The sequence below is a fragment of the Sebastes umbrosus genome, chromosome 8 (genome assembly GCF_015220745.1).
Source record: "Sebastes umbrosus isolate fSebUmb1 chromosome 8, fSebUmb1.pri, whole genome shotgun sequence".
NCBI lineage: Eukaryota > Metazoa > Chordata > Actinopteri > Perciformes > Sebastidae > Sebastes > Sebastes umbrosus.
The window spans coordinates 19310157-19325322 of NC_051276.1; the positions used below are offsets into that span (position 1 = coordinate 19310157).

The 15166-nt window shown below is 43.2% G+C and overlaps 1 protein-coding gene across 9 annotated transcripts in view; it reads right to left on the reverse strand.

Moving 5' to 3' along the window:
- kiaa0825 (KIAA0825 ortholog) overlaps positions 1–15166 on the reverse strand; it is a 127969-nt gene that overhangs the window by 67515 nt on the left and 45288 nt on the right. For 7 of the 9 annotated variants that reach the window (XM_037777645.1, XM_037777643.1, XM_037777641.1 and 4 more), the window contains 7 exons: positions 13377–13556; positions 10477–10707; positions 10091–10395; positions 9776–9882; positions 7364–7508; positions 4309–4467; positions 2715–2809 (listed from right to left, as the gene is read on the reverse strand). In XM_037777645.1, the coding sequence (XP_037633573.1) occupies positions 2715–2809; positions 4309–4467; positions 7364–7508; positions 9776–9882; positions 10091–10395; positions 10477–10707; positions 13377–13556 (1222 nt within the window). Of the gene's footprint in view, positions 1–805; positions 1973–2714; positions 2810–3948; positions 4152–4308; positions 4468–7363; positions 7509–9775; positions 9883–10090; positions 10396–10476; positions 10708–13376; positions 13557–15166 lie in introns of those variants that run through there. The other 2 variants (XM_037777646.1, XR_005207863.1) reach the window with 2 other exon arrangements.

Here is a 15166-nt window from a genome sequence, read left to right on the forward strand (position 1 = left end):
TTTGGAAGGAATAAAAGACTGTGTAGATACAATTACAGATTCTGTATAGGACCGGCTGATGTGGGTAAAACTGGGCTGGGAGCCTCAGACTGGCTTTCAGTCAACCGGTTATCCTCCCAGTCAGTCAGTCAGTCCATCATCTATCCATCAATCCATTTTCCAGACCTGCCATTTATCAAAAAAGGCCAACAGGCTAGTCAGCCTCCTAACCATTCAGTCAAAATACCTTTCAGCCTGTCACTAATCCACCTAAACTATTCCACTAATCACTGCTTCTGCACTAATCAGTCAGCACCTAACTAAGGTAGTCCACCATTTAGGCAGCCATTTAGCCAGCAAATAAGCAGGCTAAAAAGTTAAGCCCACCCACAAGTCGTCCATCTATCCATTCAAACTTGCAGCCTGCCAGGGAGCCAGGTCAGCCAGTCAGCCAGTCAACCCTGGGGGTCCTCGGGTAGTATTAATCAGTCTGGTTTCTGCTGAAAAGCTCAATCTGCAGATGATGGATGAGCCATCGTGCTGAGGGAGCCAAAGTGACAGGTGACAAAGAAGGACACACACACCTGTATAAATCCACTCTCCCTCCTGTCTGGCTACACCGTCAAGGTAGCAGGGCGAAAGTCTCTGTATGTGTGTGTATGTGTGTGTTTGTGTGTGTGTATGCGTGTGTGTGTGTGTGTGTGTGTGTGTGCAGGCGCAAGTGTCTCAGCATGTGTCCTGCTCTGCTAATGAAGTCATCTGAACAGTGATTTAACAGCCCCGGTGTAAAAGCCTAGCGCCCTTAACTCATAGCCTTGCTCCATTAGAATGTGATATAAACCCTGGGCACAATAACTGTCCTGCCACTGTAACAATATATAGGAGGCCAATGGGCCACGCTGCTAACTCACACAGTCAAGGGAGCGAAAAAAAATATATTGGCTGTGTACGGGGAAGGGAAGTCATTCAAGGAGACTAAAACTCATAAGACAGGAAACACAGAACATCACAAGGTCACAGTGATAGGTGTTTTTATTCAGTATGAGACAGTGTCGTTACTATTCACATTGTCAAGAGTGTGAGATTGTATCCTCTGGTTTGTCCGGCGACTGGAGGGAGCGAAAGAGTAATTGTTGCGAAGCCTCTGTGAAAACAGCCGAGGGCACTTCAGTCTGCGGTTATGCAGAAAGCATTATCCTTATCTGCACTAACAAATGGATCAGTGGATCCGACATCAGTGCGCTTATCCCGAGAATGGTCTTCTATAGCTCGAGAGATCTTTTTTTTTTGAGTCGGAGATGGATCTGAGGAAAACTTTGACAGCTTACATGTCGCCAGCCGTGAAACTAACTTCCTGCTCTGTGCGAGCGTCTCAGGCAGAACCAAAGCCATTCTCCAAAATCCTCCATGAAATCTGCTCCTCTGGCCCAACAAAGAGAGGCTAATGAGGCAAATGGCAGAATCTCAGCCACTTTGATACTGTGAGATTAGGGTGAATTATATAACCTTTACCCCCCTCCCACTCCCATCCTTCCTTCCTTGTCAGTATCGACTTCTCTCTCTTTCCGTGTCACTCAAAATGCATCCAATCTCTTTTTTCTCTCTCTCTCTCTTCCTATCTGACTTCATATCCACTTCATTCAGTTTCTATTCATGTATGCCCCAACACTAATTTGGCTCAGTCAAGCAATGACAGTATCTGTTTTAACATGCAACAAAGCAGCAAATAAGGGGAGGAAGAATGGAGTGTGTGTGTGTGTGTGTGGGAAGAGGGGGTGGAGGCACGAAGGCGACAAAGCTCGTCACAGCACAGCACAGCGCCGCGTACTTCACCCTTATTAGACCTGTGTCCTTGGCAGATGCAGAGCGTGCCCTTTGTTAGAAAGGTGTGTGTGTGTGTTACAATGGCGGTGATTTAGAATGGATTGGGCGTATAGGCGTGGAGACAAGGTGCAGTAGCCCCGTGGCTCCCCGATAGCTGGCAGCGTGACAGCTGTGAATGGAGAGCGGGGAACAGCCTGAAGTATTGCCATCTAATATGTGTCACATACCTACATAAATATTTATGCCCATTGCAGAGCAGAGCAGGAGAGGAGGGGGAGGATGGGACAGGAGTGGTGGACGAAAAACTCTTCAATCAGATGACACTAAGATCTGAGCTAGCCGCTTTTTTTTCCATCTCAAACTACCTTTCTGGTTGTTTTAAAGGCCTGAAAAGTACCCAAAGAGTAACGCAATTACTGAAAAACATTCTGTTCATGCAGAATAGTCAGCCACACATGTGCATTAACAAAGAGAGGATCCCATGATTCAACACACACAGGATGTTATAGCACTCCAATATCCTTTTTCCAAGCCTCCATTGTGGAAGCCACAGGAGCCCTTGCCCTTTGAACAAAGTGGAAGTTTGAAACTCTGATGAAGAGGCTATACGATCCCCAGTGACTGGAGCTTATGCCGAAGTTAAGTCAAACAGGGATTTCGGGGGGTGGAGGGGAAACTTTCCTCCGGAGTCCCAAGTGAACGGCTCATTTTGTACAGGTAAAGACACTGCATGATGCAGCACATGCCTCTGTGGAGCGCGGCTTTTATTTCATGAAAAGACTGCTCAAAAAAACACCTGTGAGGATCATAATAAAAACATGAAAACACAAAAGCTCTTGCATTTGCATGTGCACGCACACACACACACAGCTGTCAGAGTGTGTCTGTAACAAGTGAAATCAGTGTTTTACCTGTTGGCCAGCAGAGTTTTGAAGGTGACCCGACTCATGCCCTGATAGGCTGGCAGCAGCCTCGGCCAGTCCCACGCCCAGCCGACCACTGCACTCTGTTGATGTATGAGGATAGCGTATTGTTAGTTATTAATCAGGGTTAATACCATCAGTGCATTACCGCTCCAGCTGGGACCCACTAACAAAGGAGGAGGGGGGTCCCCAGCGCGGGCTACCGACACCGGGCGATCAATCATGTCCGCACAAGAAGGTTTTTATTCCAATAAGACAGCAATTAATTTATAAATCCATTTGGGGGGATGTAGCCATCATTTATAGAAAGATAAATCAATTTTGGGAGGGAGTCGTTACTCTTGTGACTGCTTGGCTTGTTTTTTTTCTTCTTACCATCTTCAATGGCACCCCGCCAACCCCCCTTTCTCCTTCTCTCTCTCTCTCTCCCCATCTCTCTCTCTTTTTTGTAAACACACACACAAACACACTTGGCACTAGCACCATATTGGGAAAGCAAATAAAAATCAGATTGCTTTGATTGCCAAAATGTCACTCTTAACTCCAGGCTGAGTTTTATTGACAAAAGGAAGAGAACTCCACTCGTTCCCTCCATCCATCTATCCCCCCCCCCTCCTCTGCTCCTTCCTCATAGGTGATTGATGGATGTAACTTTTTTTTCTCTCCCCCCTCCACCCTCCATTTTATTTGACAAACAACACAGGCACCTGAAGCGGAGAAGGCATTTTAATCATTCTCTTAATAGGGTGTTTCTATGCAAAGCTATTCAGCCTCCTGTGATAAGCCGAAAACAGGCCAAGTCTCAGGATTAAAACGTGTCTGTTCTTGAGAAACAATAGCGGCGACACAGCTACATTACAAGGGATGTAATGTGTGTATAAGTACATCTAATCCATTTTTTAAAAAGTAAAAAGACACACACAAGCCTGTCTTTAGGAAATACTAGCTTCTGTTGATTGTTTTGTGTGATATCGGCAGTATTTCCCTTGATAGTAGGAGAGAAAAACTCTCACGTTGAGTTAAACTACCTGTAGCTAGAGTTATTCCCTTAAAGGAGAAAAAAAATCTAACAATTAACTGAACATCACGGTGGCACTCCTGGGGATTCGGGGTAAGAGGGTACATGGTTCAAAGCCCCCAAAGAAGTGCACTTTAAGACTGCGCTCTCCTTCAACATTACTCAGTCTTTTATGAAAAAAGAAATCTTCCCTCATCTTTTCACCTTTTCAGTGTTCTTTTCTTCCTGCCAGCCTAAAACTCGTGCCTGGAAAAGGCAGCGACCTATGGAGAATAGGAAAGCCAAGCCCCAGAAAGACCTGACAACTTCAGAGATTGCCACAGTATCCAGTTCACTAGAGACTCAAACAGCTCCTAACCTTCAACATTAAGCTTCTGGCCTTGGGAGGAAGTTGAAACAACGCCGCCCTGCACATCACAAGTACACCCACACAGTACAAAGTGTAGAAACATGAAGAAGCTCCGATAATCAGGAGAATATCAAAGACATTTCATAGAGCTAAAATAAATACACGATTTGCTACCAAAATAAGCTGTAATAATGACCTAAAAATGCTTGACGAACCTGATCCAGCTTCTTGTTGCCAACGTGGTCAAATCGGTGGAGAGGGTTGAAACCGGCAGTGTCCGCATGACTCTCAGAGCCAAGGTCAAAGTTCACCAAGTGAGGAGGATTACTGGACGAGTTTGTGCTGCTTCCACTTAGTTTAAACATCAATAGTTCCTGTATCCAACACGGGAGGGGAGAGAGAGAGGGCCAAAACACAAGACAGGCAGAGAGGAGGAAGGTTGAAAAAGACATCTTATGACTGACAAGACTGACAGAATATATTCTGTAAAGAAAAAGGCTGACAAACTAAGAGCAACACAGAGAGAGGTCAAAAACGTATTTACAAGAAACTTCCTCAAACTGAAAGAGCAACGGAGCCTACTCAAGGACATTCAGCACATAGCAGCAATTTACTGACATTTGTATTGACATTTTTTACTATTGCAATACTAATTTTTCCCTTGTGATAATGATAATGCACTTTTGAAAGTTTGCATTCACTGACTCCACTTTGACTGATAAAATAATCAAGTTCAGACTTTATTATAGGCACTTTTTTTCCAGACAAGCATAGTAATGTTCTCCATCCACGTATTTCTAATTAATCAGCCTCATAAAAGTATAATTAATCAGAGCTGTTCAGAAACAGAGTAATGAAAACACAGAACATACCGTATATAGATAATGTGTGTAGATGCAGAGAAACAGAAGGGTTTTCAGGACACAAGAACACTTTTGTTTTTGTAACCTTTGCTGTGGTTGCTTAGTACAGGTGTCTTGCAAGAAGTACAGTATAAAGTAATGAGTGTGTGTACGTCTGTGGGTGTGTGTACATGGGCATCCCGGTGTGAATTCACTATATTCCCATCCGTCAGCTTGACATGGCCTCTGAACTTCCTTTCCCTCCACCTCACCGGCAGCCCGGTGTGTCCCTGACCTGCGTGTTCTTGCCTCGACCTTGGGAAGGTGGAGATGCTCGAACTGGCAGGAGGGTAACTCAGAGTCTACTTGGGAATCCCATTCACATTCTATTAAATTGCTACGCAGAGTTATAGCTGTTCACGGATCCCATCAACAGCAGCATAATGTATGTGGTGCTTATGTTTGTGTTACTCCACGCTGCGTCCTAATGGAGAGTCTATAGGAGGAGCGTGTCTGTAAGAATCACAAACGCAGCTTCCCCTCGCTCTTTAGACTACTCTATTACTGCACCTATACCTGTATATGCGCTGCTGTGATGATCATTGAAGGTACACTTTGTTTTAGTTTCATTGACTTAACATTTGAGGACTTTTCACTATGTATTATTTTTTTTTGGAACGCATTCTGATAGCATTCTGCAATTTCCTCTTCAAAGATAATTAAGCTTTATGCCTCTTAAATGATAAGTCTGGTTATAATATTATATATTTTTCTCAATATCAACAAACGCCATGAAAAGAACAAAATCAACAATTAATTTATTTCCACTAACAAGAATTATCTGCGTAGCCAAAGCCTGATATAGTTTATTTCTATGTGCCATAGAGCACTGCTGTTATCCAAAAAACTATTAATTAAAAACATATTAGTGAGCCACACCGTTGCACTAAGTGACATGTTCCTTCATTACAATAGACATGGGTGTTGTAGTTTATTTTGTAATACATCCCACATACACATCCTGCTGCCATAAGCACTCAGTAGAGCACCAGCTCCGCAGATGAAATTACAGAGTCCACCTGTTTTACAAAATTATTTATCCTTTCCAAAAAATGAAAGTATACTGTATATTTATTAGGGGTGTAAATCATCACAATATAATATTTTATATTTATTCTTTGGACGACTATGTGATATTGGCTGATATCACAAAGTCTGCCATGATACAATTTCGATTTGATTCAATTCAGGGGCCAGTGATCAATATGAGACAAAATCATAATCCCATTTTACACAATCAGTTACATTTATATCAACTCACAAAAAGCTGCTAAAATGTGATTAGACAATGTTATTACTGGGCTCATCCAGACATTTAAATGAAAAACAATGTACTCTTTTTAATAAAAAAGAGTAAATATAAAGTGGGAATTTCAAAATAAATGCATATCTTAAAGATGATATGTATTGATATTTTCACTTTGCAGCGATGATATTGGATCAGGTGATCACTGAATCGATATATCGATCCGGATCGATGTATCGCTACACCCCTAATATTCATCACCTTTTTGAAAAGAGTTATGTCCTCAGTAGGAACGTTTGTGCCTGAATGTCACAGACAGGGTGGGGAAGTATTGAGAAACGGACTAATACACTGCTGGTGTTGGTCTTTTAACGGAATTTGTTGACAGTAACAAAAATACAGAATATTGCCAGCCTCATTCTATAATTAATAATCCATAGGTACATGTGATTCAGTGTGCAGTGTATAGAGTAGCATATGTTGGTGTCTTTTTGATATACGGTGGCAGGAGGCTGTTTAAAAAGGTACATGTGCTGTAGGTGGAGGATGTTTCAGTTTGATTTTCAATAAAGAAGAAATGCCAACAGGCCTACCTAAAGAGGTGTTATGGAACCGGTTAAAACAACTTGAGTTTCTGTACATAACTTTTTTTTTGAGATTCCACTTTCACTTTAAAGCACTTGTTTTACCCACTGTGTACTTAAGGGGGAAATATCACTAAACTCTCTATGTATATACGGTATATTTACTTCAATTAACTTGGGTATTTTCTAGAGAACTTCTACTTTTCATTCTGCTAAACTTTTTTTCCTCTGAAGTGAGTTTAACATCTACTTTTTTTTTTTAAAGAACCACTGCTCTTTCTCACTCAGATCTCCACCAAAGCGTTCTATACTGAATATGGTAACTCCACGTGGCTCCCTCTCCTCTACGTGTGGTGAGCGTATAACACAGGAAATCACTGTAGGTTTGCACCCTGGAGGTCACCTGAACAACAGAAGATCAGAACAAGCAGACTGCACACGAGCAGCAGCCCCCTTCCCTCCGTCTCCCCCTCCTGAACAGCCTGCGGCCTCAGGCCAGCAGCCACCTAATTGCTGGGGAGAGGGAGTGCTTCCCTACCTCATTGCCTTGGATGATGTGATAGATCTGCCTCAGGTAGTCGCTGCCACCTGCTTTGTGGCAGACCTCCAGCAGCATCAGGCCTATTTTCTGCTCAGTCAGTTCAGCCGCAGCGACTCCGCTTTCCTTTCCTCGCTCAAATACACTGAGAGAGGAACAGAGATGGGAAAAGGAGGAGATGGGAGAGTAAACACAAAGACAGAGAAAGGAAAGGAAACAGGAAGAGGGAGGGTGTCAGCTTGTATCTCTATACCACCTCTGGCTGAGGAGGTATTTTCTAGTTTGGAGAAGAATTGGGGGTAGAATTTGGTATTTGCTATACACAAGAAAATTAACTGAAACATGACTCCTGAGTTTAGAGTTAATGATTTTTTAGAGAAACCATTTACTCCAGAGGGCAAATGAACTTAAAATGCAATTCTTGGCAAGGAAAGAAATATCTATTTGCTCCACTAAACATTCTGAAAACCGTGAGTGAGAAATACAAATTATTGAGGGTTAGATAGCAAAATAATTTTCACTGTTTTCATTACCATTCATGAGATACATGGGGGGAATTTTGACCGAAGGATGCCGGTGCACTAAAAGTGATTGGTGTGTGTGTTCTTAAGCGTGTATGTGTGTGTGTGTAATTGTGTGTCAAGGTCCTCACGCATGTACGGCCCCCAACCCTGGCAGACGCCCGCATCATTTTCCTGCCCTTCCTGTATGGATGGATATCACACTACCGTCCATCAAACCCTCTCCTTCACATACACTTCCTGTCATTGTTCTCCCTCTCTCTCTCTCTTCCCCTTTGTAATTATAAGGTGGCAGAAACGGTGTCGCCTGTCAGCCAGCCATTGGCTGCTTGACATTGAGAGTGGCAAAGGAAGAGGAGTCCCCCTCTCGTCCGCGTACATATCCCCCTCATTCGTTTTTTTGCCTGGCGGCCCGGCGGTGGTGTTTGTCGGCGGCGACGGTGGCTGTGCATCCGTGTCAGCACCTGCGCTGTATCCTTTCCTGTCCATCACTGTGCAGGTGAAGCAGATGATTGGATTCAGTCAGCGGGGTGATTAATGAGGGCCCCTCCGGATTTGGGACAGCCTATCAATCATGTCATTAGGGCCAATGTGCCCTGAAAGAGGCAGACCTCCGCCAAGGAATAACTGCATTCATCTTCATCTGTGTATGCATCCCGTCAGCCCAGCCAGGGTCACCATGATGGAGAACAATAATCTTCTCCTCTACAAATTACTTTGCAAAGACAAGGTGGGTGGCGTGGGGAGGGGGTTGCAGTTGGGAAAGGAAGGAGGGAAAGTGGGATGAGGGAACAGAGGTGGGAGGGCTCGCAAGGGGGCAAATGTTCTTTGTCGATGGGTTTACTCTGTGTGTGTGTGTGTGTGCGCCAGTGAGTTGAGTGCCTGTTGTTTTTGGAGTTATTACACCCCTCTCTCTCCCTCTCTCTCTCTCTGACACTGTATTCTGATTGTTTACAAGCCAGGCGTCACTTCCCTGTGAAGGTTAGTTTAATGAATAGTAATGATCCCACTGAATGCCTCCGACAGGTGATACATAATCACTCTTCTTTCACTTTTCCACTCAACCCCCTCCCCAACCCTCCGCCACCCCCATCTCTTTTTTTTACCCCCCCTCCATCTCGTCCCTTCTTCCTGTCACTGAAACAGACAGCATTTCCTAGAACTGGCCATCAGTGTTTTTATTTATTTAACTCTTTTTTTTTTTTTTTTTAATTGTACATGTTGTGTTACAGCGCTGAATCACCTTTTTATGAGGATGGATGCATCCAGAGTTTGTTATGATGAAGCGAGCGACCGGAGGCGCGGTTTCTGGGAACGAGCTACAAAACGGCGAGCCAAAAGGTCAACGGATCAGACCAAAGTGAAAGCTGTTTTTCCCATCACTCCAGCCGGCAGTCCGCACAGTCAGACGACACGTCCATCACTTACCACAACAAACACATCTGAGATCCATTGATCTCACTCATGGAGCTTTTCAGTGAAAAATGATCTCGATGATGCGATACATCAGAATTTGAATGCTCAATTAAAAAAAGCATATCTAAGCTGTGTTCTTTTTCATTGTTTTATTCAGTATCTGTGTTGAATGTCAAGTAGCTGACTACGCCATCAGTCAGTTTGATCAGTTTGAACCACCTCCTTCATCAGCCTACCAGCCCTCAACCCTCTTACTATTGATAAATCACTAAAATTATCTACTTGGAAATTCACTTTATAAAAAGCTGTTTTTACGATCAAAATAATCAGAATAAAATGATACCTCATTTTTTAAAACATGAATAATCAATACCAATTGAGACTAATGATGGATAGCATGGAAACAGTAATCTAAACTACATCAATACCATTCTGAACTCGACCTCTTGCTAAATCCCTGCAGTTGATCTCTCACCTGTCTGAGCAGAGCTTGCGGGCCTTCTGCAGCTGCATGTTCGTCCACTTGGGTCTTTTTTCCTCCAGAGCCTGCAGCACTTTTTGCACTGTGGGTTTGGGAACACCCTGTCAGACAAACAGCAGACCATTAAGGTCAATGAGTACAAGTCAGATGATTTGTTGGCACACATTAAATCAGCAATCAATATGATGAAATTATGGTATCAGGGTATTTAAACAGGGTTTTTCTACATTATTCTAAATTGTGAACAAACTTCCTACTTATTATTACTGATAGTATTATTATTGTTAATCTATTAACCTTAGCCCTTACCTTCTGTTGAATGCCCATGGTAGCCTGTAGGCACTCAGCCAGCAGGGACAGGGACTCCTTTGCCCCACGGTCCAGGGCCAGACCACTGGTCTGTTCTAGTGTGTCTGGGTCCTCCAGGCCCTGGATCAGACAGCCTAACAGGGCCCAGAGTAACAGGCCCATTAAGCGCAGCTGCCGGGCATGCTGGGAGAGGTGCTTCTCTGCCTCTTGGAAGAGGAAGCGGATGGGGAGAGGCACGGACGCCACAGCCAAGGGCAGGTTGGTGAAAATGAAGGACAAGGCTTGAATAGTTACAGATATGACAGCTGGAAGGAGAAAGAAACGTTAGTTTTGGAAAGCAACCCTAAAATGTCTTGAAAATGTGACACCCAGTCTGTGCAGCGTACTCTTAGCGGCAGACTCCTTTCCCCGTGCTTCCAGCGGCGTGTAGTTCCACTCCTTGGGTATTTTAGCCAGGACGCTCTCCGGTACGTTCTGCTTGAACGAGGCTCCACTAGGCTCCTCCGTGGTCTGCCAGCCCATCACCATGGAGACCAGGTGTACCAGGAGGCTGTTGGTAGACTTGGTAACTATCGCTCGGACACAGCTGATCACTACAGGTACAGCCCGCGTGGTGTCTGACAAAAAAAGGCAGATGAATGCAGCAGGTAAAGAAGACTTCATTTGGAAAAAAATAAAAGCATTAAGCTGAGCTGCACATGAACAACCATAAATGTTAGTCTGTGACCAGTGTGGTGCTGTAAGAAGGACCGAAGCCAGAGAAGAAGAAGAGGCCCAGATGACAGGCTACAAAGTGCCAGTACTAAATTGGCTCACTTAGTGTTACAACTTTGGCATGGAAAATCTCTGCTCTACCATATGAACTACATTCAGTGAATTGCGGTAGAGCTTTTTTTAGAGTTTTTGTAGCTGTGTTCTACAATGGTACATGTTAGAACACTTTTTATTTTTATTTTTTGAGACCACTGTCTCATAGACCAACTACTTACTTTAGAGAATTAATAGAAATTAACTGCAGAAAATGATGTCCAGTTGAATTTAATTAGCAGACATGTTGCATACTGTGCTTAAAAGTAGACATGCAGTACAAAGAAGTCTCTTAGTGCACAATGAAAAATAAGGCCTCCAACTAACATTTAATACTGTTCCATTAAAATACAGTTTTATCACTGCACTAGGTCTTAAATCATGAAAGGTTTGGACTTGTAAACTTGTCAAAGACCCGTAGTCATGCCATATTATTGACATAAAAATGAAGGGTAGATGAAATTTTATGATTGCTACCAAATTAGAATGGGTTATGTGCAATAATCCAACTAGCCATAGCGCACTCAGTCTGTGTCACAAATGACTCTTTTGAGTCACTTTTCAAACAGTGGGAAAACACAGAGACATGAATAGTGTGCACATCCATAGATATATATCTACAGGTTTCCTGTTGAAATGTCTACACTGAAAGCGAGTAACGTCGAGATGAATTCAGATGTTCTCGATCAAACCCAGGTGGCCTGACAGTAGAAATCTTACTACCTTCTCCAGGTGCACTATGTCTTTCGTCGCTCTGCCCTTTCATATCCCGCTCATATTGATAGCAGAGCAGTGTGAAGTTGTATGGCACCCATAAACTTCCTACAGCGTCGGCTGTAAAACCAAAGGCTACAACAGAGAGATATAGTGCTGTGACGGCACTGGAAGTGCACTGAAATCTCCAGGGACGCCTAACAAATGTGTGACCTCAGACCCGTAGAAAAAGAGGAGAGCGGAACAGAAAATGATATAGCTTTTAGAGGGAGAAGCGCTCCATGGCAGGTGAGACCTAGACCTATTTTTCAAAGTCACTTGCTTCTCAGACTTTATACCGCCCGCTACCGTATTGACTTGTGTATTGATTCGAAACAACCTGCTACCGCGTGATGAAACATCAGTGTAAGTGGAGAAATAGTGAAACTCTCAACGTAATCTATGAAAGTTAACTCAGTGAACAGTTTAAATAGAAACGGGAGCACCGAGGGTATCCTGTAACCAAAGTTATAATACAAAGATTTGGCACAGTCCAATAATTAAACTAATTACCCTGTGAGGATAAATGATGATTGGATGACTTTGAGAATTTCTCTCTGGATCTCTTTTTCCTTCTTTCCCTCTGTCGACCCCTCCCTTGCTCTGTCTCCATCCAAACACTCTTCTCCAATCACCCCTAATTTATGCTACAATAATTACCACTCACCCAGGATATAAAAACCTCCACCAAAAAGGGCTCCATACTCCGCAGGAGTCCTGATTAAGCTCTGTATCAAAGCTTGTACCAGAGAGAGGCGGAAAGAAAGGCAGAGTTGGGAAGTAATTGCAGTCTCTATGACAGCATATTAAAGTCATGCTTTAGCTCACGTGCTTGCAATGACAACACTGACCCTTCTTAGATATGTTTTCTTATATTTTATATTTTTTGTGGGCAGATTTACTTTTGTATTTAGAAACATATATAATAGATTTTGAGAAAATGTAAAATATTTTGGGAGGTGATAGATTTAACAGTCTGTTTCCCAATTTAACATGAAATGAGATTTGGTATTTTACACCATTTTACACTTTCACACTTTACAACTGTAGCAGGTTCTGTTTTAGATCGCAGCATCATGAAGGTACTGATATCATATGAAACTAGAAAACCTTAAGAATCCATTGGTACCAACCATGTCATGGTAGCTTGTTGGGAAGGAGGCTAAATAATTCTCCAAAGTTGGGCTAAATTTTGACGAGGAAAAACTGGCATGGCCATTTTCAAAGGTGTCCCTTGACCTCTGACCTCAAGATATATTAATGAAAATGAAAATGAAAATTTACAGACATGCACACTTTATGATAATCAGTTTTTTTCAGCAATTTTTGCATGATATTTTGATTGATTCAATTCTCAAATGGTAAAAAATCTGTGTATCAAATGGTATCAAGCCAAAAATTGCTGCAGCAACTTATGAGACATAAGTGAGCATGGGAAGGACCATCATGTACTTCTATCATAATATTCTAAACCCTTATACGCTTTCACAATTTATTTTAATGTTGTTTTTTCTGATTTATGACTAGAACAACTTCACACAGTGTTGAGCTGAATCTCAAATTAATCTTCAGGTTCCCAGTTTAGAGATGATGTACACCACTTCTATGTGGCATCTACTGTTGACCTGCTATCTCTCCCTAAAGACCCCCCTGACCCCTTTGTGTGTAGTCTGTAGCAAGGACTCCTGTAAGAACTATATTATGCAGCAGGTGGTTGCTACTTTACCTGCCAGTGTGTAGAGATGTTCCCATATGTGTGACCTTTCCAGGTACGGTTGAAGGACCTGAGTCAAGGCCTTGGGAACATTATTCAGGCAACTGAAGAGGTTGAACAATGCGACTATGAAGTCATCTCCTGCCTTGCAGCTCTCAGTAGACGTCTCTAAGCAGCTCTCTTGGCAAAAATCTGAGAAAAATAGTCAGTCTGAGTCAGTGAGATATTTCTGCGCACAATACAAATAAATGTGTGGGCAATCGAAATGTCAATGAATTTATGAAATCTTGATATTCATGAACACTTGACACGCACAAACAACAGGATACACAAAGCGATGACGAGGCTCGTTCGTACGCACACATACTCTCAGTTAGAGGGTGTGTCGGTGAATGGAAAACCTGACTGTTTTTTGAATTACGATTCAGAAAATATCAACCTTATGGAGGTAGGTAGTGAGAGATATAAAACCCCATCCTATGAAACAGCATCTTGATTTCTTCGCACAAAAACACATTGGAAAATGTCAAGGCTGCCCAACCTGACACATGTTAACAGAAAGGGTGAACAAAAGGCATTGTGAAATAGAAGGGGAAGGAAAAAGCCACATCTGTGTTAGATGGAGAAAAAAAAAAACACAGCAGAAAAAAAAACAGAGAAAGGAACAGATTTCAAAGCCCCCACAGCACACAGAGACAGGAAGTGAAAAGGAAGAGGTTTTGACAGGGTGTCCTTGTGGGGGTTGCTGTCTGAGCACAGGGCTGAGGATGGAGGTGTGTGCGTGTGTAAGCCATATGGATGTCTATATGTGTTTTGTGCACTTAGTTACAAGTGTGTGCGTGTGTGTGTTAAGTTGACAGGGGTTGCTGAGGAAAGGCCCATTGCTCCAGAGGTGGCAGACATCCAGCGGTCTGTCAGTCTGCTGTGTGGGAGATGACAGCTATTTGAATAGGAGAGTGTATGCAACGCAGCAGTCAATGAGGGGGGCGCTGTGATGGAGGGCAGCGGCGGCTTCCTTCTGACTAATGCTGGACTATTCTAAAATGACAGGGCTAAATTAGCTGCTGCGTTATGGGAACACTAATATCAACCACTTTAATAACATGCAGGTAGGAAGCTCTGCACAACCACTCATGAGAACTGATATCCTCCATCTCCCTGTCTCTATCTCTAAGTGTCCCTCTACGTCTCTTTCACAATAACACGTCTAACACATACACTCAAAAAGTGGTCAACCAGCCTGACCTACAATCAGTCTATTAGGCGGCGTAATGTGGGTTACGCTGGCATCTTGTTCTCTCCCTGTCTGGTAATTGGTCCTTAAGGAGAAAGTGTTCTGGATATCACTGCTGTGGCTGCAGCGGTCCAAAGAAACAGGGGGGGACTTACATTAATTTCCACTTGGGGTGCTGGAGAGCATGGCAGGTTAACTAGGTGCCTTTTAATAATGATCCTATTATGGAGCAGCAGATGACTTCAGAAAAACTGATGACAGTGCGCTGGCACATCTCTGCGGAGTTTCCACTACTGCTGCAGCACACAGCGATTCCAAGCGGGTTCAGGTTTGTGTTTCTATGTCGTTTCCTCGGTTGCTTTTTTCTATTTTTCCTCGCTCTCTCTCTCTCTCTCCCTCGCTCTCTGTCTCTGAGCTTATCCAACCTTGATACATGGCCAACGCATACACCTGTTTATCTTCCGGACAACCAGTCAACCAGTCACAAGGGCCCTCTCTGGAAACCCCTGTAATTGGAAGCAGACACGCTGATGATAATAAAAAGGCGGTGTGTGTGTGTGTGTGTGTG